This window comes from Antedon mediterranea, chromosome 7 (assembly GCF_964355755.1).
Source record: "Antedon mediterranea chromosome 7, ecAntMedi1.1, whole genome shotgun sequence".
Lineage (NCBI taxonomy): Eukaryota > Metazoa > Echinodermata > Crinoidea > Comatulida > Antedonidae > Antedon > Antedon mediterranea.
In genome coordinates this window covers 16099766-16124207 of record NC_092676.1, presented here as the reverse complement: position 1 = coordinate 16124207, position 24442 = coordinate 16099766, and the positions used below count along the sequence as shown (strand labels likewise).

Sequence of the window (24442 nt, the reverse complement as noted above, 5' to 3'; positions counted from 1 at the left end):
TTGTTTTAAGTCATCTACCTAAAAGAAAACCAAAAATTAAAATTAAAGAAATTAAAATAATTATTGGAAAGTCTTGTTTAGAATCAATTAAATTAGTTTTTTTTTTTTTATACTGGGTGACCTCTTCAGTCAAAGCCTGGTCTCCCAGAGGGCCCAGTTGGTGATAAGTGGCTGTGATGTACTAATACACCGGGGTAACCCCGTACTCGTTTTGGAAGATGTACTAGGTTCTTTTAAAGTGCACACAAGCTAGTTGTGTACACTGGACGTAATTACGGTTCCACTGTCCTAACCTCTCGGCCGGCCACTCGCTCATAAACCGCTCGGCCACTCACTCACTCATGTGTCTGTTCATAGATCTAGAAGTGGTTCTCTAGGTGCTGATTGGGCGATTCCTCATCCAATGAAACTGAAGTACAAGCAGATGTTTAACCAGAACGATAGACAAAGAAAAGGATTTCTGACTGGCGTTGAAGCAAGAGCAATCCTACAGAAGTCTTTCCTATCTAATACAGCATTAGCAGAAATATGGTAAGTTGTAGCAAGCCAATCTAACAACAGGATGCTGAGCTCCGGAGATCAAAGAGTTTATGCAACACGATCAGTTTCATGCTCCTTATTAGGCACCATGCGCCACTGATAATATGTACATAGTACAGTCCTGTTGATATTTGTTGCAGCCAGACATAAGATCAAAGGACTGTTACAAGTTCCTATTTTGGCAAGGCGAGCTCAGTGCCCTCTGTTGTTAGTTTGCCTTGGTTGTAGTATGAGTATAAATTTACTTGTCTATGGCCCCATCTTTTACACTTACAATTGGGCCCTGGGCCAGTCCAGGGTGGATCAAGATTTATTAGTTTGGGCCTGGTTCATGTTTACACTTGCATTGCAAATGACGGCCCTGATGATACATGCTCTCAAGTCACTGCATAAGCCCAGGTCAACCCAAATCATAAGTGTAAATGGGGTTTTAGTTGTAATTTCTGTATATTTCGAAATTACATAGAAAAGGCCTATTGTTCTATTTTCAACCTCATAAACCTTTATCTATTGAGATAAACACACTATAGTATACCACTGTATGTTGTTCTCAAAGACATTGTGTTATGTTATAAGCTAAAATAAACCTTAAAAATGGCCCTTCAATTCAAAACAATGGAAACACCAAAAAAAACATGAAATTATTTTTTTCCCCCTTCTTTGGATTGTAATTAATTTAATTTAGAACTCTATATTTTCTTTTCTAGGGGATTATCTGACATTGATAATGATGGAAAGCTTACCTCAGAAGAGTTCTGTCTTGCTATGCATCTAGTCGATGTTGCCAAGTCAGGCCAACCCTTGCCCAAAACCTTACCGCAAGAACTCATTCCTCCATCGTACAGGAGAGGCATGGCCCCTATAGGCAATGCTGTTGGTGCTCCTCCGCCACTTTCACCAACTATTGTCAAGCAGGGCAGTGTAGAATCGGATGCCATGGAAGATAAACCAAAAATTTGTAAGTGGTATTAATTTTACTTTTATACTTTTCTAATCTAATTTCTTTTGTATTTCACTATGTTTTAATTTTATGTTAAAATAAATTTAAGAAAGCATTGTTATTCTTTAATGTTGAATTATTTTGTATATTCTGCTTGTATGAATTTTTATTTTAAATAGAATTACCTGAATAACCATGTTTTTATTGCTTTATTAGTTAGTTTAGAAGAAAAGAAGAAACTAAACTTTGATCGAGGACAAATGGAACTTGAACGACGTAGAGCAATGCTGCAGGAAGAACAGAAGAAAGAAAGAGTAAGTTTGTAAATTAGATAAATTGAACTTGAACGACGTAGAGCAATGCTGCAGGAAGAACAGAAGAAAGAAAGAGTAAGTTTGTAAATTAGATAAATAACTTGAACGACGTAGAGCAATGCTGCAGGAAGAACAGAAGAAAGAAAGAGTAAGTTTGTAAATTAGATAAATTGAACTTGAACGACGTAGAGCAATGCTGCAGGAAGAACAGAAGAAAGAAAGAGTAAGTTTGTAAATTAGATAAATTGAACTTGAACGACGTAGAGCAATGCTGCAGGAAGAACAGAAGAAAGAAAGAGTAAGTTTGTAAATTAGATAAATAACTTGAACAACGTAGAGCAATGCTGCAGGAAGAACAGAAGAAAGAAAGAGTAAGTTTATAAATTAGATAAATAACTTGAACGACGTAGAGCAATGCTACAGGAAGAACAGAAGAAAGAAAGAGTAAGTTTGTAAATTAGATAAATGGAACTTGAACGATGTAGAGCAATGCTGCAGGAAGAACAGAAGAAAGAAAGAGTAAGTTTGTAAATTAGATAAATGGAACTTGAACGACGTAGAGCAATGCTGCAGGAAGAACAGAAGAAAGAAAGAGTAAGTTTGTAAATTAGATAAATGGAACTTGAACGACGTAGAGCAATGCTGCAGGAAGAACAGAAGAAAGAAAGAGTAAGTTTGTAAATTAGATAAATAACTTGAACGACGTAGAGCAATGCTGCAGGAAGAACAGAAGAAAGAAAGAGTAAGTTTGTAAATTAGATAAATGGAACTTGAACGACGTAGAGCAATGCTGCAGGAAGAACAGAAGAAAAAAAGAGTAAGTTTGTAAATTAGATAAATGGAACTTGAACGACGTAGAGCAATGCTGCAGGAAGAACAGAAGAAAGAAAGAGTAAGTTTGTAAATTAGATAAATGGAACTTGAACGACGTAGAGCAATGCTGCAGGAAGAACAGAAGAAAGAAAGAGTAAGTTTGTAAATTAGATAAATTGAACTTGAACGACGTAGAGCAATGCTGCAGGAAGAACAGAAGAAAGAAAGAGTAAGTTTGTAAATTAGATAAATGGAATTTGAACGACGTAGAGCAATGCTGCAGGAAGAACAGAAGAAAGAAAGAGTAAGTTTGTAAATTAGATAAATGGAACTTGAACGACGTAGAGCAATGCTGCAGGAAGAACAGAAGAAAGAAAGAGTAAGTTTGTAAATTAGATAAATTGAACTTGAACGACGTAGAGCAATGCTGCAGGAAGAACAGAAGAAAGAAAGAGTAAGTTTGTAAATTAGATAAATAACTTGAACGACGTAGAGCAATGCTGCAGGAAGAACAGAAGAAAGAAAGAGTAAGTTTGTAAATTAGATAAATAACTTGAACGACGTAGAGCAATGCTACAGGAAGAACAGAAGAAAGAAAGAGTAAGTTTGTAAATTTGATAAATGGAACTTGAACGACGTAGAGCAATGCTGCAGGAAGAACAGAAGAACGAAAGAGTAAGTTTGTAAATTAGATAAATTGAACTTGAACGACGTAGAGCAATGCTGCAGGAAGAACAGAAGAAAGAAAGAGTAAGTTTGTAAATTAGATAAATGAAACCATAAAGAACAATCATGAATATTTAATTTTTATTCAGTTTATTCACACAAAAACAAAGCCTCAAGCCAGTAAACAGAGGTGTATGATATAAAATAATGTCTTAGATTTTAAGTTGTCACTTTATTAATTTGTTCAGTTTTTGTTATTGGGTACAAAAGTTAGTGACAGCGTTTCATTTTTAAACATAGATTAGGATAGATAGGTTTATACATTAACAATTACGTTTTATTTTCAGGATCGGCAAGAGTACTTGGAAAAACAGGAGCATGAAAGAAAGGAAAGAATAAGAATGGAACAAGAGAGGAGAAGACAAATGGAATTAGAGAAACAGCTTGCAAGGCAAAGAGAAATAGAAGCAGAACAAGAAGAACAAAGGAGAAAAATAATGGAGCAAAGAGAGGTTTGTGGATACTTGTTTATCACCGTCATCAGAAGATTATTTACATATTTACTACAAGTATCCTCAGTATATTTAATTTTATAAATATTTTCCAATGTTTCATTGTATTTTAGTATATGTTTTATAACCCTTTGTTGGTATTACATGTTTTTTACTATGCTTATTTGCCCATCTTCTTTCTATCATCAGTATATACCATGTAATGCTATTATTTTAATATTCAATTTCAGTTTTATTCAAATATAATATTTCATATTTTGAAGGGTTTGTGCTACCCGAAAGCTTTGCAATTTCTTTCTGGCTGTTTTACTTTATCCTTTTGAATTAGCATTTTGCAGATTTTATTTGGATCTCCATTGATCCAGCCTCTGATACCCACAGCATTGTTGTTAAAATGACAATAAATAGTATTGTATTGTATGTTTTAATTAAACTAATACAATTATTATTATATCTGTAGGCTGCTAGAAGGGAGATGGAGAGACAAAGACAACTTGAACTAATAAAAAATAAAAAACAGGAGTTAGATTCTATCAGAATGAGAGAGCAAGAAGAAATTAGACATTTAAAGGGAAAGGCAAAAACACTACAATGCGAACTGGGAACGTTGGTAAGTCGCTCATAATATCATCATTGTAATGTTCTTTATCTAAAAAAATTTATTGTATTTCAGCTTTAAGCTACCTTCTAAGATTTTAATTGTATGAAATAAATATATCTTGAAATATAATTATATATAATAATCACCATTAACTGAAAAAAATTCCATTGCCATTAGCAAAATCTTTACTGTATCATCGTCAGGGTCATTGTCATCATTATCGTCATAAAATTATCAAAATCAATCACTATTGATTATTAGATATTAATTGATATTTCCTTAAATTGTTTTCTCTTTGTTACATCTGCTTCTTTAACATCAACTCGACATTTATTAAACCCTTCCATCAATATTGAATGAAGAATAAAGAAGCAATATATTTTCATTGTTGTTCTCTTACTAAAATTTATGTAATGCTAGCTATTTTTTTTTATTTTAGGAAGATAAAAAGAATGAATTAAATAGGTTGTTAGAAGAAAAAAAGAATAGTGTAACAGGCCAGCATACATCAATCATTCTGATGTCACAGAGTAGAGATGTCAAAGTTACTGATATAGATAGGCTACAGCAGGAAATTCAGGTAAGACATTCAATATAACTGGAATGATATATAGTAGAGCAGTTAATGACATGAGCTGTGCATTTTATTACCAAAGCATGAAACTTGGCACAAAGTTTCTTTGATGTATATAGATTCAAAATATCGGGGGGTGCCAAGTGTCCAACGTCCGGTATGGCGGCCATCTTGATTTCAAAATGGCCACCATAAAAACAAAAAATGTTCATATCTTGGCAACTATACACATTAGAGACTTAATTCTGGTCTCAAATTGTTCACAAACTATATATTTCTATTTGCTCTAATGAAAAGTTTCGTCCAAAAATGACCGGAAATGACGTTTCTTACAGTTTGACCTTTGACCTCGTATTTGTATATCTCTGTAACTACTGGTCATTTTCAATCGATTTTGGTGTCATTTTGTTCAGAATAAATACATTTATATTTGTAGTAATAAAACGTTTTCACATAAAATGACCGGAAATACAATTTATGACCTTTGACATTAATTTATTGATTTTTAATTATGTGAATATACTGTAGGTGGTTTTTGTTGGTCTAAAGTGCACCTAATTTTGAACTTTAACCTGATAGGCGTAATTATATTAAATGATTAATGGACTTAAATTGTATATAGTACATAAAATTGGTAAACATTGTGCTTGGTGGTACCATTAGTTCAATGATGTTGGCACCTTCTGATTCGCTAAAAGTTTTAATAGTTTGACAGAGGAAATAACATACATGTTATCGAAAAGGTGATAGTATGAGCTTCTTTTCGAGACAGACTGTAATTGATTGTCAAATGAATATAGTACGATGATCGTGTTTATATCAATATATTATTAATGACCTTACAAAGAACCCTTTCTATTTCAACAATTAAGCCATAGTTATTCTACAATTTATTGTTTTCCAAGTGGTAGGCCTATTTTGATTGCATCTTATTTTTGTATGCTTCCTCGGTTAATATGGTCCTAACCCTCCTTCTTTGTCTGTACATGATCTTATACCCCATTCTTTGTCTGTGGATGGTCTTTACCCGCTTCTGTGTCTGTTGATGGTATTATTACACCCCTTTCTTTATGTGTGGATGGTCTTACACCCATTTCTTTGTCTGTAGATGGTATTACACCCATTCTTTGTCTGTGGATGGTCCTACACTCCCTTCTTTGTCTGTGGATGGTCCTACACCCCTTCTTTTTCTGTGGATGGTCCTACACCCCCTTCTTTGTCTGTGGATAGTCTTATGCACCCTTCTTTGTCTGTGGATGGTCTTAGACCCCTTTCTTTGTCTGTGGACGGTCTTATACCCCTTTCTTTGTCTGTGGATGGTCTTATACCCCCTTCTGTGTCTGTTGATGGTATTATTACACCCCTTTATTTATGTGTGGATGGTCTTACACCCATTTCTTTGTCTGTAGATGGTCTTACACCCATTCTTTGTCTGTGGATGGTCCTACACTCCCTTCTTTGTCTGTGGATGGTCCTACACCCCTTCTTTTTCTGTGGATGGTCCTACACCCCCTTCTTTGTCTGTGGATAGTCTTATGCACCCTTCTTTGTCTGTGGATGGTCTTAGACCCCTTTCTTTGTCTGTGGACGGTCTTATACCCCTTTCTTTGTCTGTGGATGGTCTTATACCCCCTTCTGTGTCTGTTGATGGTATTACACCCCTTTCTTTGTCTGTTGATGGTATTAAACCCCTTTCTTTGTGTGTGGATGGACTTACACCCCTGTCTTTGTCTGTGGATGGTCTTACACCCTTCTTTGTCTGTGGGTGGTCTTACATCCCCTTTTTTGTCTGTGGATGGTCCGATGGTCATACACCTCCTTTTTTGTCTGTGAATGGTCTTATACCCCTTCTTTGTCTGTAAGTGGTCCTATACCCCTTTCTTTGTCAGTGGACGGTTCTACACCCCCTTCTTTGTCTGTGGATGGTCTTACACCCCTTTCTTTTTCTGTGGACGGTCTTATACCCCCTTCTGTGCCTGTGGGTGATCTTATACCCCCTTCTTTGTCTGTTGATGGTATTACACCCCTTTCTTTGTCCGTTGATGGTATTACACCCCTTTTTTGTATGTGGATGGTCTTATACACCCCTTTCTTTATGTATGGCTGGTCTTCCACTTCTTTAATTTGTCTGTGGATGGTCTTATACCCCTTCTTTGTCTGTAAGTGGTCCTATATCCCTTTCTTTGTCAGTGGTGGATGGTCTTACACCCCCTTCTTTGTCTGTGGACGGTTCTACACCCCCGTCTTTGTCTGTGGATGGTCTTACACCCCTTTCTTTTTCTGTGGACGGTTTTATACCCCTTCTGTACATGTGGGTGATCTTATACCCCCTTCTTTGTCTGTTGTTCTTTGTCTGATGGTATTACACCCCTTTCTTTGTCCGTTGATGGTGTTACACCACTTTTTTGTATGTGGATGGTCTTATACACCCCTTTGTGTATGGATGGTCTTGCACTCCTTTAATTTGTCTGTGGATGGTCTTATTTCTTTGTCTGTGGATGGTCTTATATCCCCTTCTTTGTCTGTGGATGGTCTTCTCCCCTTCTTTGTCTGTGGATGGTCCTACACCCCTTCTTTGTCTGTGGATGGTCCTACACCCCTTATTTGTCTGGGGATGGTCTTATACCCTCTTCTTTGTCTGTAAGTGGTCCTATACCCCTTTCTTTGTCAGTGGATGGTCTTGCACCCCCTTCTTTGTCTGTGGACGGTCCTACGCCCCCTTCTTTGTCTGTGGATGGTCCTATACCCTTTTTTTTTTGTCAGTGGATGGTCTTATACCCCCTTCTTTGTCTGTGGACGGTCCTACATCCCCTTCTTTGTCTGTAGATGGCCTTACACCCCTTTCGTTGTCTGTGGATGGTCTTATACCTCTTTCTTTGTGTGTGGATGGTCTTACACCCCCTTCTTTGTCTGTGGATGGTCTTACACCCCCTTTTTTGTCTGTGGATGGTCTTATACCCTCTTCTTTGTATGTGGATGGTCTTACAACCCCTTCTTTGTCTGTGGATGGTCTTACACCCCCTTCTTTGTCAGGACCCACTACTTTGATTGATTTGAAATTAGACATGGTTTCTTGTATGATTAGGAAACCAAGACCTTTAAAGTGAAAGTCCACAGGTGGATGCTTAAACAGGTCTTGTACAGAACAGTATATTGTAGGTCCATGTCACTAATTTGAGGATTACTTGAATAATTATATTGAGATGTCTTTTACGAATTGATTTAGTTCGGATTTTGCTAAAAAATCAATGACTAGAGAAAATCGAGGAAAAGGATTCAGATGAAAGGTTTACAGCAAAGGCCCATTACCATAAAAATGGAGTACATTTTTTTAGATGCAACGAAAAAACAATTGACACATCACAGTTTAGCAAACATGTCGGCATAGATGAGCTCAGTGATCTGTCATACTTTATGCCTATCCTATCACATCAAAAGTTAAAAATTCAGAATAATAATTCCGTGTCATTTATTTCGGTAAAAAAATTAGGTGCATTTATACCAATTTAACCACATACAGTATGTTCACATAATTATATATGTCAAAGGTTATAAATTGTATTTCCAGTCATTTTATGTGAAAATGTTTCATTACTACAAATATAAATGTTTTTATTCTGAACAAAATGACACCAAAATCGATTGAAAATGATCAGTAGTTACTGAGATATACAGATAAGAGGTCAAAGGTCAAACTGGAAGAAACGTCATTTCCGGTCATTTTTGGACGAAACTTTTCATTAGAGCAAATAGAAATATGTGGTTTGTGAACAATTTAACACCAGAATCAAGTCTCTACTCTTTATAGTTGCCAAGATATGAACACTTTTTGTTTTTATGGTGGCCATTTTGAAATCAAGATGGCCGCCATACCGGACGTTGGACACTTGGCACCCCCCGATATTTTGAATCTATATACATCAAAGAAACTTTGTGGAAAGTTTCATGCTTTGGTAATAAAGTGCACAACTTGGCTATTTTTATGGCGTTAACTGCTCTACTAATACAAATAATGTTTATGAGACAGAGGTGAGTGGAAAATAGAGCAGTCAATTTTTCACCTACTTTTATTCAATTTATCCATCATAAATCATTGACGAATGCTAGGCCTGAAGCTAAGCAATTAAAAAAAGGCAGTGCTCCAACTTTAGACGTGTAGTAGAACTGATATAGATGGCGCGCACAATTAGAACATCACATGGCTGAAATTCTCAACATTTGAACGTGCATTAGAGCGTGTTAATTATCGCCATTAGATATCACTTTCAAATGACACATGATTTGTAATTAACCAATCAAATTGCAAGAATACAATCAGGTGTGTTATAATAATCAATACTTAATACTACATTTCTGACATAAAACTATGACAGGACAGCAGAATTAAATAGTTTTTTTGCTGTACATACATTTTCAGTGGTTTGCCTATTCAAACAAATGTAATATTATTTGTAATCAAATCTATTAAATACTAAAAGCTGGCAAATACCCTCATCCTCAATCTAATCCCATCCAAAGTTGTAGTTTCCTCACCACAAGCTGCATAGAGTTGAGTCATGTTAAATGTATAATCAACAAATATGTCGGCCTCTTTGCAATATGTTTCAATTTTTCATAAAAAAATAAAACCCATACTCCGGTAGCTATCCCATCAACCTCTGAGAAGTTGATAAAATCTACTGTTAAATACAGTGAGTTATGCTTGGCAGAAAAATCTGAGCTTTTAATTGATTATATTATGCTATTTTGTAAGGAAATTCGAAATCGAAAGCAGTTGGCAGATCAAGAGAAAGATCAAGTACACAGTTCTTCCAAGCAACCTATTAGAGAGAGTGGTATATGTAAGTGTCATCAAACTATCACAAATTTAAACCAATTTATGGTCATTACAGTTTTATTTTCATTATCATACAGTAGAACCCATCCTTTGGGACACCCCTATACAGGGGACAGCTCTGAAGGAGAATGATAGTAATACATTATTACTAACCCCTATACAGGGGACAGCTCTGAAGGAGAATGATAGTAATACATTATTACTAACCCCTATACAGGGGACAGCTCTGAAGGAGAATGATAGTAATACATTATTACTAACCCCTATACAGGGGACAGCTCTGAAGGAGAATGATAGTAATACATTATTACTAACCCCTATACAGGGGACAGCTCTGAAGGAGAATGATAGTAATACATTATTACTAACCCCTATACAGGGGACAGCTCTGAAGGAGAATGATAGTAATACATTATTACTAACCCCTATACAGGGGACAGCTCTATTATGAGGACACTTTCTAATGAACTGAAGGAGAATGATAGTAATACATTATTACTAACCCCTATACAGGGGACAGCTCTGAAGGAGAATGATAGTAATACATTATTACTAACCCCTATACAGGGGACAGCTCTATTATGAGGACACTTTCTAATGAACTGAAGGAGAATGATAGTAATACATTATTACTAACCCCTATACAGGGGACAGCTCTGAAGGAGAATGATAGTAATACATTATTACTAACCCCTATACAGGGGACAGCTCTATTATGAGGACACTTTCTAATGAACTGAAGGAGAATGATAGTAATACATTATTACTAACCCCTATACAGGGGACAGCTCTATTATGAGGACACTTTCTAATGAACTGAAGGAGAATGATAGTAATACATTATTACTAACCCCTATACAGGGGACAGCTCTATTATGAGGACACTTTCTAATGAACTGAAGCAGAGGTAGTAATGATAGTAATATTACTAACCCCTATTCAGGGGACAGCTCTATTATGAGGACACTTTCTAATGAACTGAAGCAGAGGTAGTAATGATAGTAATATTACTAACCCCTATTCAGGGGACAGCTCTATTATGAGGACACTTTCTAATGAACTGAAGGAGAGGTAATAATGATAGTAATACATTATTACTAACCCCTATTCAGGGGACATGCTTTTGTTGGGTCCTAAAGGTTCCCCTTTAATAGGAATTCTACTGTATTTTTAAAATGTTTTTCAATGGTTTTAAAAGTATTAATAGAGGTGACATAACCTAATGTCATGGATCTGAGCAAATACTAACAGCAAGTTTATTTCAAATGAATACAAATTCTTTGATATATAATTGTTTTTTTTAGCTGACACACACGCAACAGTGATGCATAGCCTAAATAACAAGAAATCTACTTTAGAAAAATTAAAAGTGAATGTGAAGCAAGTAGAGAAAGATACAGCTACAGCATTGGAAACCATTGATCATACAAATAAATCATTAAAAGTAAGTCATTTTGATTTACATCTTATAAAATAAGAATAATCAAAACAATAAATGATAAAAGGCGCAGTTGGCCTAGAGATTAAACTTTTTTCCTGTTATCTCCAGCAGTCATTAAAATGGACCTGAAATGGAATTTCGATTTTCAAGAAATTCACACATGTTATTTAAATGTATCAAATTAACACAAACCCATACAAATAAAAACAAAATGTATAGTATTTTGAGTAAAAACGAAATTTTAAGATACCATGGTAAATTAGCGAAAATTACTCACGCCATTGCAATATTCTATTTCAACGGCCGTCGGAAGCCTCTATATTCACGACGTCACATATACACACGATGATATCGAGAGCGTGTATGCATGCCGCCCGATAGTCAGTGAATGATCGACGGCCTGGAAAGATACGCGAAGCGTTGACACTAATACTAATTTATTCAATATCTAATGTTGTTGAAATATAGGTCCCTAAAATGTACTTCGTTTGTTCTAAAACCCGAATTTAGAAGGCCTAATTCCCAAACCTTTACTAGGCCTAGGCCCCCAATCCAGTGCGTGGAGTCGATCCACCACCCACATCATGCGGCGAGGCTCCGTTTCATGTGCATCCAAGGACCAAAGCGATATCAACAACTTGCTGTGCTCATTGTCAAGCCAAAGTAAAATATGAATAAAATTCGTTTTCGAACTGCCTGATTCGTGACAAATAAATTATCATCTCATATTACTAATTTAATTCTGCTAAACTAAAAACTAAAAAAACTAACACATTTTAGCAGTATAAATTACGAACGATACAAAATACACGAACGGAAAATATGGATACGCATCATTGCGCACGGAGCTGTATCCCGGACAACGTTGCCAGGCCAACTTCGGTATTGCCAGAAAAAACCCGTTGATTTTAAGATTTTAAATCGTCATTTACTCGATGAATAACCGCTTATACGGTAATAATTTTATCTAAAAAAATTCTAAATACGTTTCTGCAAATGCACAAGCATTTTTTAGAAAATACTCCATAGATTTCAAGAGTTATAGCCAAAAAACTGCAAATTGTCCATTGGAGGGATAGGAATATATTCGCAAAGTGACGTCACCCGCAAATTTTTTTGATTTTCAAATGGGGCTTTCCCCAAAAGGGCCAATTTATATTTTGTAACAATATACATTCTAGCAACACCTAATAGCCCCCAAAACATCATTCTAAAATAAAAAAAAATCGAAAATCCATTTCAGGTCCATTTTAATGAATCAGCAGTATATTTATTAGCACTGGTTAATTGTTATCTTTTAGAAAAAAAGATTTTAGAAAATCTATTACGGTTTTTCACTAATTGAATTTAGTGCATTATGAGAAATGCCTTTTATGGCTCAGCAATGTTTACTCAAAGCTGTTGTTTTTTTTTATTATCTTTTTGTATATTCGATAAAGAGATTTTTATATCTAGTATTATATGTATTAAATAATGAATTACGGATATTATCTACGATCTATTATCTGTGATTTTTAAGGATAGACAACTGCAAATTTGGTACACTATAAAATAAACAGTATATAGCTCTTATTATTACACAAGAACAATAGCAAAACTATATTGATGAGTTGGGTACTTGGATATTCACTCTGGATATATTACTGACCAGATGTAAGAATACTTGATTTGAGAACTTGAATTTTTACTTTTTCCGGGGAAGAGAAAAAGAAACCAAAAATAACAAGTATTTTTTATTTTTTGTTGAAGAAAGGGCTTACTATTCTTAACTAATCACATTTCCAATGATGCTCTCTTTTTAGGAACTTCAGGCTCAGCTAACCAAAGAACAATCTGAGTTAGAAAATCTACGACGAAATTACAATATCAGGATAGATGCTGCAAAGCAAATAGAAAAAACCAGAAAACAGTGAGTTTTATTACCCATTTGATTTTTTTGGTTTTATTATGTTCAGAAATTCCTGGTTTTATCAAGTTTATCAATAATATTCTAATTTTTCTTTTTTATTCTAGTTTTTGTTTCACTGAAAAATGGACAAACTATTGTTAAATGATTTTGAGTTTATGTTAAACATGTTAATAAATAAAATTACATAATTCTATTGTTGTTTTACAGAGATGGTGAAATGGCTGCACAGGCTGAGAGAAAGCGAAGAGAAGATGAGGATAAAAAGGATAGAGAGAAAGCAGAGCAAGAGAGGCGGAAAAAGGAAGAACAAGAAAAGAATGATAAATTAGAAGCAATTAGGAAATTACAAGAAGTTGACAAACAAAAAAAGGAAATGGAATTAAAATTGCAGAATACATTGCCACAAAAGAGTAATTTTGAGTCATTTGCTAATTTTGGTGAGTCCCAGTCAGAATTTATGAAATCATAGCCAAACAAGATAGGGTTGAATATTTGTTTAGGGTAATTTATTTTTCGTCTTTAAACAACAAGTAGTAGAAGAGCCTAAATAATTAATGTGTACATATCAGAATGTTATTTTCTGGCATATTATAGTGCCTGACATTACTGGTTATATCATTTTTATATTTTATTTTTACAGATGCTTTTGGAAAAGATCCATTTTCAGATACACAACAAGGTATGTTTAACAACATAATCAATAGGCTGTTAGTATTATACCTATAAATAAAACATTTCAAGACAATATTTTGAACATTTTAATGTTATCGTTCAACTAAAAACTAAGTATAGATTTGATCCTTAATTTAAATTATAATAAAAAAAAAAGTTTTAATTCTTATAACATTTTTTTTTTTGTAGATGTTTCAACCAAGTCTCAAAATTCAACAAATTCCAATGATCCATTTGTGAATGTCTTTGGAGGTAGCTATTATGAATTATTATATGAAAGCAGTCAATCTTTCAACTCAAAAAATATTCTCGCCATACAATGCATAAACATTCATTATTTGTATGATAACATACCTACTGTTATACAATACTTTTATTCAAATAATTAGTCGCTATCATCTTAAATAGAAGGTCAAAGGCTAGGCCATTAAACAATTTAGCTCACAGATTTTTTGACGAAGGAGAAATTATAGGCCTCTAACACTACAGTTGAGCCATGTCTAGGCCCAATTTGTTGCACAATAATTTTAAAAAGCTGACCAAGCAATAGTACATTCACTAAATGCATGACAGAACACACTGTGTTTTGAAATCATATTTTTTTCTCTATAATTCATTTTAAGCATTTGCTTGATAATAATGAATGAATGAACACATGAAATCTATAGTATCTTTACAATCCATTTTTTTATTTTAATAGATCAGTCGATGTTCAGTAAAGAAACAAACAATGATGCATTCTCATCTTTTGGTGGTAAGCAAATAATACATTTTTGATAAACTTTTTTGTCCAGTATTTCAAAATTGAAATTAGGTAATCAAGTAGAGTAGTTGAATTCTCAATATATTTTCTCTAAAATTATTAGTTTAATCATGGAGGTATAAAAAACCTCCATGGTTTAATGATTTCATTAATATAAAATCCAAAATTATTTCAAATAGAATACTCCAAAGTCACATTCCACATTGTGCACAGCCCCAGGGAATAACAATTTCAACTTGATTTATTCATAAAGGTCCAAACCAACACAGGGTATAGTGTTAAGTTAATAGTGTTAAGAATGTTTTTAATTTTATTTATAGCTAATCAGTCATCAACCAAAACTGACAACAAATCAGAGGGATTCGCAAATTTTTCTGGTAAGATTTTTGTTTTTCCCTAACCAAATCCTCCCATCTGCAGCACAGCTGACCTTAACATGGCCTAGTAATTTAATCTGGTCTATCGTCCATTATTTTGGCTTGTCTACTCCCCATTGTATTTTTTTTAAATGCAAAGAAGTTTAACTGGTTTTTTTTTTAGATTTCAGTTCGTCAAACTTTGATTTTGGGAAAAATGAAAAGGCGGCAAAAACTAAACCTATTCCAGCAGCTAGGACATCACCAGTCAAATCACCAACTACTTCAGCATCGCCAAAGATTTCAGAAGACAAGCCTAGTTCGGAATACTCGCGGTATAAGGCACTATTCCAGTTTGGTGGTGAGAACGCTGAAGACTTGGAGATGAAACCGGGTGATATTATATTGGTAAGAACATTGTTGTTAGTTACTTACATGTTTCAAAGGTTTGCCAGTGTAGAACAATAGAAGAACGGTTAGGGGAGGAAGACGATTATCCTGTGTTCAATAGAGCGTAAAATCATATACAGTCAACATAGCTGTTTTATTAGTTATGCACTTTGCGCAAAGACGTCGGCCGGCTGTATTTCTCTCTCCGATCCCTCTCCTGTCTTGTGGCGCAGGGCCCTTCTTAATCGCTTGGCTCTGTTGATACAGCATAGGCCTTCCTAGCTAGGGGCCTTGCATTCAAACGCCGCTTTTAACACAGCCATTTTAACCTAATAAAAATGTTATTTCATTAAACAAATAAATAAGAAGTTCAAATATCATTTAGAGTTTAAAAATTTCACGTTTAATTAATTAATTTGAACTGTATATTTAAGGTTATATGTACACTATTTCTAGTAAATCTCCATAAACGGGAAAATGGCAACTTCATCATCCTCTAAACGGAATTTCACGCTAAGCTCCGTCCACTTAAAAGCTCATACATAAATTATTTATGAGCACTGTCCTGTGGCTTCCTGTTATGTTTCTTAAAGTCCCTAATGTTCCAACTAATTGACAGAAGTTGACCATGCACCTAGTGTACTATATTTAAAAGCTTTGTGAACTTGGCAAATTAAATGACAGGTTGTAGTCATGTGATCCTGCACATGAACAAAATGGCAGACTTCAGAGTCTAAGTCATTTCAAAAAGTTTTGTAATGTAGACCACAAAAACTGTTGTGACCGTTTTTGTTAAGTATTCTAGAGCACATTAAACTTAGCTATGTTGTTTAGTTATTCAGTTTTATATTAAATAATATTGTTGATAAGTATAAAATAATATCATATCATGTTCCTCACAGGTTGCAAAAGATCAGGCAGCAGAACCAGGTTGGCTTGGAGGAGAAATTAATGGTAGAAGCGGCTGGTTCCCAGAAAATTATGCAGAGAAACTACCATCAGGCACAGTAACGCCAGAACCAACAGTCTCAACGACATCGTCTGTCAAATCTATTGCGCAATCCTTCCAAAATGCATTTTCTTCTTCCAACAGCACATCAAATACTTTTGCAGCTGATAGCAATTTTGGAGACAGTAAATTTGGAAGTGATAGCAATTTTGGAAGTGATAGCCATTTTGGAGGCGATACATTTGGAAGCGATAACTTTGGAAGCAGTAGTAAATTTGGAACAGATTCTATTTTTAGAACCGACAGTAAATTTGCTGCTGATAATAGTAATTTTGGAGATAATAGTAACTTTGGAGACAATGATAAATTGAGTAACGATAACAACTTTGGGGATAGCACTGATGGTGCTTGGGCTAGCTTTGGTGACCAGTCTCAACCAGTGCAAGAAAGGTGAGACTGAATTCAAATATGGGTTTTAATTTGATTCATATTTCATCTTGCTTTCTTTGTAAATGTAAATGGAGGAATAACCTGCGACTTTGCAGCCTACTGGGCTGAATTGTGTGAACGACACATACCACAACTTTCTACTCCTCTATGGAAACCTTCCTACGTACATAAATGCATATGCATGATAGAAAAAAAAAACACCAAACTAAACAATTATGATGAATATAGGCACCAATGTATTAATGAAAGATTGAAAATTAAAAAAAATATAGGCACCTAGTAGGTACAGAGTATAATTAACAATTTAAGTAGAAACAGAAGAGCATTATACTTAATGCGGTATATTTATTTGTTTGCAGCATTTATGATACTTTGCAAGGTGCTCCTAAACCCATAGATAAATCAAAACAGACTGCTTTAGTAGCTCCAATGAGCTCATCACCTTTCAAACAAGTTGTACCATCAGAAACAACACCAACAGAGGTAAGAATTATTGTTATATTTGATTTATTTAGTATCATATACAATAAAAAAGAATGTAAGTGACATTTTATGAAGAATATTACCATTAAACATTGACATCGATTTGCAAAAATGGGGATGATGTTTTCTCAATATTCATTTGTTTTATATATAAAATAAAACAGCTTAAAATTTGTTTTTTTTTTCCACTATTTTTTATAAAAAAATCGTAATACTGTAAACGTAGTTATGCAATGTATATATATTTTGTTGCCATATTGATTATTTATTGTACTAGTACTAATTTACTATTATGTTGCTATCTATGTAGATTCAAACCATGAATTCAGACGCATTATACGCGCAAGCAGTGTTTGTATGGAAGGCCAAGACTGACAATCATCTATCATTTGAGAAGGGTGACGTCATTAAGGTCATAGAGCAACAGGATATGTGGTGGTATGGTAATGTGAATGGTCAAGAAGGCTGGTTTCCAAAATCTAATGTCAAGTTAATTGCTGCACCAAGTAAAACGTAAGTACCATATTGACCTATAATTAGTCACAATTCAAATGAACTACTCTATTTAATTCAAATAAATTCTCTGCTTTGAATACATCCCCTCTTGAATAAGTTCCACCTAGAACACCGTCTGGAACACCCTCATCCTTGTTTAGTTTATCCCTCTAAAAAAAAAAATTGAGGTTTAATATTATAAGACTGTTTAAAGTTATTATTTTATTTGATGTTTTTATCCGTGTCTATTTTAATTGTTGTTATTTTATATATTTTTTCACTCATAAGCCAGAATTGGCTGGTCTTGTAATTCAAACAAGATTGTGATTAAATAAATAAATACAAATAAATACAAAATATTAAATACAGTAATAAATACCAATATTTTTTAATGATAATATCAACACATCATCAAATGGTCGACATCCGCCATATTGTTCCGATCCCCCACTCGATAAAGAAGTTTTTTTAACTGGGATAAATTGCGAAATAAAAAGTTTGCAGAATGCTAATCTAGTATTATCATGAGTAAATGTGGTAGGTTTTGTAATGCCACATGCCTAACCCTAGTATCCTCAGTCATTGACTCCATTCCTCAAATAATCAAATCAAATCAAATGTTAATAATTGTATATTTATATATTTTGCAGAAAAACGAATGCTCCAGAAATAAATGTTGATAAGATAGCAACAGAAGTAGCAGCAACCACTGAAGTTGGTTAGTACAATGTATAAATCCATTTCTATGTTTTCATCAAGGGAAATTACATTACTCGGCTTTAAAACAGCAAAAATACAAATACAGATTCAAGTTTCTAAATGGATCTATTTATAATATATAAATTATGAATTTTAAGAGTTGGATGGTGAAAATATTTCATGAGTTTAATAATTGACTGCTCTATGTTGAATGAGGCAGAACCGCGTTGAAAGAGCAGTCAATTTTTCATCGAATAGCAGTTCTCCAACTTTGACAGGCAAATGTTGATTTTCGAACACGATCAGTCAACAAAAATTCTGAAACTTTTTACACAAAGCTGAACCTGCATAAGAGTGCGTTATTTATCACCATTAGATATCACATTTCTGTTAATTACAGTGAATTCCAAATGACTTGTGATGCGTAATTAACCAATCAAATCGCAAGAATGGTGTGTCAGGTGTTTTATAAACATATTTAATTAACAAATCATTTTTATTGATTTATTATCATTTGTAGAGTATGTGACACTCTATACATTTTCTTCTGAGGAACCTGGAGATCTTCATTTTGAAGCGAATGAAATTATTTATGTTACGAGTACTGAGGGTGAGTGGTGGACCGGTAGAATAGGACAGCAGACAGGTACATTCCCATCAAACTACGTTCAGAAGGTAGAGGGCGGTAAGCAAAAACTGACATTGTCAATGCCTGATTTCAGTGCAAAAGGAGGAACGTTACCAAAGAAAGGCATGTTGCATTCATATTCCTAATATGTTTTGATTAATAGATTTTAACATTTAAGTGCATCGTGCATATGATAAAGATCGCATTGTGTATTTATTTTTTTTTTAATACAACATTCATCAACTGCAAGTACATGACTTGTCTGGAAAATGTAGTAACAATTAAAAAATAATGAATGTTTATAAGTTGAATGGTACAAATATTCCATCATGGGTCATGAAATATTCACCACATTCAACAAATACAAAACATTCACTATTTTTTAAAACTAATTTATTTAATCCACCATGTCCATCCTAAAGTCAAAGGCTAGGAGGCTAAGGCCATAAAAAAAAAGCAGATCTCTTATTTTTACTACCGATTTATAGAGGCTGCACACTACAGGTTTTGAATACCCAACAATCAGCAGCCTCTTGAGGCACCATATTCCAATTTTTGTCATGTGAATGTTCAATAGACCTTTCACAGTACAAGTAATGAATGGCACATACAGTATAAAGAATTCAACCAGACACTCAGGTGTGTTATAACATTTATAATAAATTACTTTCTGGAAACAAAAAATAATCAACAAACTTTGTGATTGTTGTGTAGAAATTGCAAGAGTTATAGCAGCATACCAGGGTACTGGACCTGAGCAGCTTACGCTTGGTGTTGGCCAAATGATACAGATACGTAAGAAGAATGCAAGTGGCTGGTGGGAAGGTGAACAACAGGTAAGCTGGTTCATCTTGTACTACTAAAGGCCAATTTACACAGACGAGTTCACACGTACAATTTGAGCGGGTTACTGCTCCGCATTTTGTGTAAATGGTCATAAGCAATAACATAGATTCTGTTTTTTTTGTTTACCGCTTACTGTTACTGTTACACTATCAAAACTATCAATTTGTGTAAATTTATTGACTTTAATATTTGTTTGTATTAAAATATTATTGTTAATTTGGATGTTTGTTTTACATCATACATTGTACGCTACAAATCTCATTACACCCTTTTTCCTATTTCCATTATAAATTTAAAAACAGACCTAAAGTATGGCATCCTTGCTATTCTCATAACTAGCAAACAATCAATTCAGGGCTGCCTTAATTCATTTGTAAGGATAATCTGATTCGTTCATTCACTTACTGTACATTTCCCAAAACTTATATGACTAGATTCAAAACAATCCTGTTACACTATATTTGGAAGCTGTTCCTTCTGCACATCCATATCGATCTCTAAAGACCTCTTTTCCATGTTTTGATGATGTGTGTGTTCGTTCTATTAATATTCTCTTTGTTGCAATGTCTCAATATATTTCATATACTCCTCATTTCATTTTTGTTTTGTGTTTTCAATAGATACGAGGCCAAAAGAAGCAGATTGGTTGGTTCCCAGCAAATTATGTTACCTTATTAACCTCAAGTGGTGGTAGTGGAAAGACAACTCCATTGGGTGCACCCTCACCTTTAACCCTTGATGTGGTGAGTTTTAACCTAACTTTTTTATCAATCAATTCAGTTAAATTTATTCATCTTATCAACATACAACTATTTCATTATCTTGATTCTATCATGATAATAATTTATTGAACAAACATCTGCACACTTCAACATGAAGGTGCATTCTCTTACATACTACTAAAAAAACACATTACAGTACTATTACATAATAACAATATTAAAGCTTTGTCTACACTATCAAATTAGTTTGACAAAAAAAGTGTGATGCACCCCAATATGGTAGTGATATACCAAAATATGGTAGTGATATGACATCATCATGTCCATATATGGGCACATCACATTTTTTGTCACATAAAGTTTGATAGTGTAGACAATTGGCTTTATAATAAAAAATTTGATTGAATATATGTTGATATAAAGTTTTCAATCAATATACTTTGATCTAAATAAGATTGAATATACTTGTCTTCTTTTTGTTTGTAGTTTAGAAATGTTTTATTTTTTTAATGCACTGTACTGATTGTATTGTTTTTATATTTCAGAGGTCAACCACTCCAGCTGCAAACATGAGTAAGTTGCTACATTAAAATGACACTCTTGATCATTTGTATATTCACAGTCAAATGTTTGTGATATTTATATTTATTTTGACTGGTATTCCTTTGAAGTATAATTGCTACTGTAGTATAGAATCTAATAAATTGTTCATTTAGTTTCTAATGCACTCTACCCTGATCTTGCATTTCAAAAAACCCTGGCCAACTAACCGTCTCTTTTAAAATTTTCAATATAACCCATCATTTATGTATTTTGCTGTGTCTACAGCACATGTAGGCCAATTTTTATTGCATGAAATTATCCCACATGTTAAACTAGAGGGGCTAAAGAATGGGATTGTTCTTTGATGTCGAAACAATAATTTGGCTTTGTGATCATTGATGCATGACTTGCATTGAATTGAACTTGAATCACAATAGCATCAAATGCACAAACCTTTGCACTAACCAATTTCAGTGTGAAATATGATGCCTTATTTGGGCATTTATGTGTATACAGTAGAAACCCTATTGTAGTGTTAAAACATATACTTCCCTACATTCCAATAGATGTACTGATTATGTTTAAATAACATAGTATAAAACAGACTCCAAATAACAAGAGGCAATTCATGATTCAATGTTTCAATCTTTATTTGATCATCATCATCAGGAATCATCATCATTCCTGATGATCAAATAAAGATCAAAATGTTGAACCATGGCTTGCCTCCCCACATTTGTTTCATGGGAAAGTCTCCCCATAATAGGTGTGTACCCTGAACAGGGGCATCTAAAAGGAGGGGTTCTACTACATACATATTATTAAGAGTGATGAAAAATGGGCATTATTTCTATGGATGTAAATACTAATGCTAATCATATCTATGCCTTTTCTGGATGCACTAGATATATGCTCCTAGTGAGAAGAAGTTTATTTAATTTTATAATAGTCTTTTTTTACAATCGAAAAAATATAATAACCATCTGGTATTTGTTTCTTTTAGTTTGTCAAGTAATTGCTCTCTACCCCTACACAAGTCAGAAGGAGGATGAACTTACATTTCAGAAGAATGTTGTAATTAATGTGATGAATCAAGATGACCCAGACTGGTGGGAAGGTGAACTCAACGGTGCCACTGGGTTCTTCCCATCAAACTATGTCCAGGTGCTTACTGACTCCACACCCAATAATGATTGTAAGTTACGTTTTATTATTTTAAACAGTGCATGTGTGTATATTATTTATGTAGAAATCATTAAGCTAGAGCAAAAAGTTCATGAAAAAAATATCTGTCTCAGTTTCATCTATAACTGCAACTGTTTTCTTTATTCACTCTGATTCTTTTATACATATTAATATACAAAAATTATGTTATGCTAGTATTAGGAATAGATAGAATTTTATATGTATTATATTATGTGCTGACCTACTGCTGTTTTAGTGTTTAGTGCTCTACGTTTAAGGGCAATTTTACAGTAAAATTATCAGATGCAGTATACAAATCTAATGGGTGTTTGTCTAAACCTCTTCCACATGCCAAATAAAATAGATTTTTTCAATCAAAAAATAAGTATCTTGATGCAAACATTTATTTAATTTATTGAAATTGTATTTCTTTTTTATACTGGGTAACTTTTTTCAGTTCCAGTATATAAAACTTATGAGACAAATAAAATACAGATACAAAAAACAATGATACAAACAACAAACCTATTTATTGCTAGCATTCAATATCTCAGCATTCAAAAGCTTTTTACTCCAAAATTAAAATTCTACCAGATACAACTTTTAGAAAAGAAAATTTTACATGTTATAACTGATATTGAATCTGGTAGAATAATCAGAAAACATTAAGTTGGATCTCAATGATAATCATAATTTCTTCGATCCATAAATAAAGAAATCATGGTCATTGCTTGTATACTTGTCTTTGCCTGTTTGGGCAAACCTTGTTCCTTTCACGTGATTTAGGTACAAACTTAGCACAACACTTTTGAAGTCAAGATATTAATGATCTTACATACTTTTATTGGATTTTAAAAAAAATTATATTTATACCGGTGACCTCTTCAGTCAAAGACTGGTCTCTCGAAGTGCCCAGTCATGATGAGTGACTCTGTGTGACAGTGGCAATGTGTATACTACTAGTGCACCAGGGTAACCCCCTACTTGTCTCAAAAGATGTACCAGGTTCTTAAAGTGCACATGAGCTAGAGTGCACACTGGACTTGAGGTTTATAGTCCTTATCGAAGAAGACTACCACTAAACCATGGAGCAAGTAAGCCTCGAACCCTTGCTGATATTATGGCTACGTATTATGGTTCCACTGACTTAACCGCTCAACCATCTCATAATTATTTAACAATTTGTTATTAAAAAGACCACTATACGAAAACAATCATGATAACAGAACACTTTTTCTGTAATTTTTCTTGATATTTTGTTTAATTGATACATTATTTATTTACATTTAATTTCTTATAGTAAATAGCTACTCTTCTAATTTGCTTTATTTACACTCTCGCTATCTCTATTCTCTTTTAGGACAGAATTAAGTTTACGAACGACTCACTACCAAATTTGATTTAGGGAATACATTTCACGGATTTGTTTATTATCGTGCTATACGTGATGCAAGATGGCAAGACAACAAGATTAATGGAAAGTAACAAACACTTTGGTGTTGGAATCTTAAGCAATTAACTATTAGACATAAAACAAATGTCATTTTGTAACAAAACCATTTACAAAATGTATCCTTTTTGAAAATTGTAAAGTTTGGTAGTGGGTCGATTGCTTCCATCAAAGCAACTCAAGGATTTATTTTATTTTTTATTAGTTTCAATATATTAGACTAAAAAAGTAGAGAATTGGTAGAACAACTTTAGACCTGCTATCAAATTACCTAATAAAGGATACGCAATTATAATTCATTTTAATTTATGCTAATCAGGTTGAGTTCACTATTGTTTAGGGTAATAAAAATATACATATTATTAACAATATAAATATATGTTTACATTTTTCTTTGGTAGATACTATACCATAAAAATATATTTAATTACTAACAGTTAATGATGTTTATTTATCAATTAATATTATATATTTAGTTACTCACAGTACTTCAGTGAACTTTAAACAAACAGGGAATATTTTCAGAACAATATCTTTCTTTCACCTTACATTAAAAGTCTTTGAAGTTAGGTTAATTTACTGACTGACCATCCCATGAAAGCATATGTGGTCTAACAACCAGGCATTTGCATATCATGCAGAAGAGACTGAGTTCGAATCTAAT

At 33.7% G+C, this 24442-nt stretch overlaps 1 protein-coding gene across 1 annotated transcript in view; it reads left to right on the top strand.

Annotated features, from left to right (window-relative positions):
- Positions 1-24442, top strand: part of LOC140055143 (intersectin-1-like) — a 52417-nt gene that overhangs the window by 5566 nt on the left and 22409 nt on the right. Inside the window, exons 6-29 of the mRNA XM_072100369.1 lie at positions 358-531; positions 1248-1498; positions 1697-1794; positions 3621-3785; positions 4246-4395; positions 4826-4966; positions 9714-9801; positions 11102-11241; positions 13041-13147; positions 13355-13584; positions 13788-13826; positions 14009-14071; positions 14520-14573; positions 14903-14959; positions 15123-15346; positions 16231-16727; positions 17087-17210; positions 17521-17723; positions 18356-18423; positions 18925-19155; positions 19747-19868; positions 20499-20621; positions 21146-21173; positions 22147-22338. Of these exons, the coding sequence (XP_071956470.1) occupies positions 358-531; positions 1248-1498; positions 1697-1794; positions 3621-3785; positions 4246-4395; positions 4826-4966; positions 9714-9801; positions 11102-11241; positions 13041-13147; positions 13355-13584; positions 13788-13826; positions 14009-14071; positions 14520-14573; positions 14903-14959; positions 15123-15346; positions 16231-16727; positions 17087-17210; positions 17521-17723; positions 18356-18423; positions 18925-19155; positions 19747-19868; positions 20499-20621; positions 21146-21173; positions 22147-22338 (3569 nt within the window). The remainder of the gene's footprint in view (positions 1-357; positions 532-1247; positions 1499-1696; positions 1795-3620; positions 3786-4245; positions 4396-4825; positions 4967-9713; positions 9802-11101; positions 11242-13040; positions 13148-13354; positions 13585-13787; positions 13827-14008; positions 14072-14519; positions 14574-14902; positions 14960-15122; positions 15347-16230; positions 16728-17086; positions 17211-17520; positions 17724-18355; positions 18424-18924; positions 19156-19746; positions 19869-20498; positions 20622-21145; positions 21174-22146; positions 22339-24442) is intronic.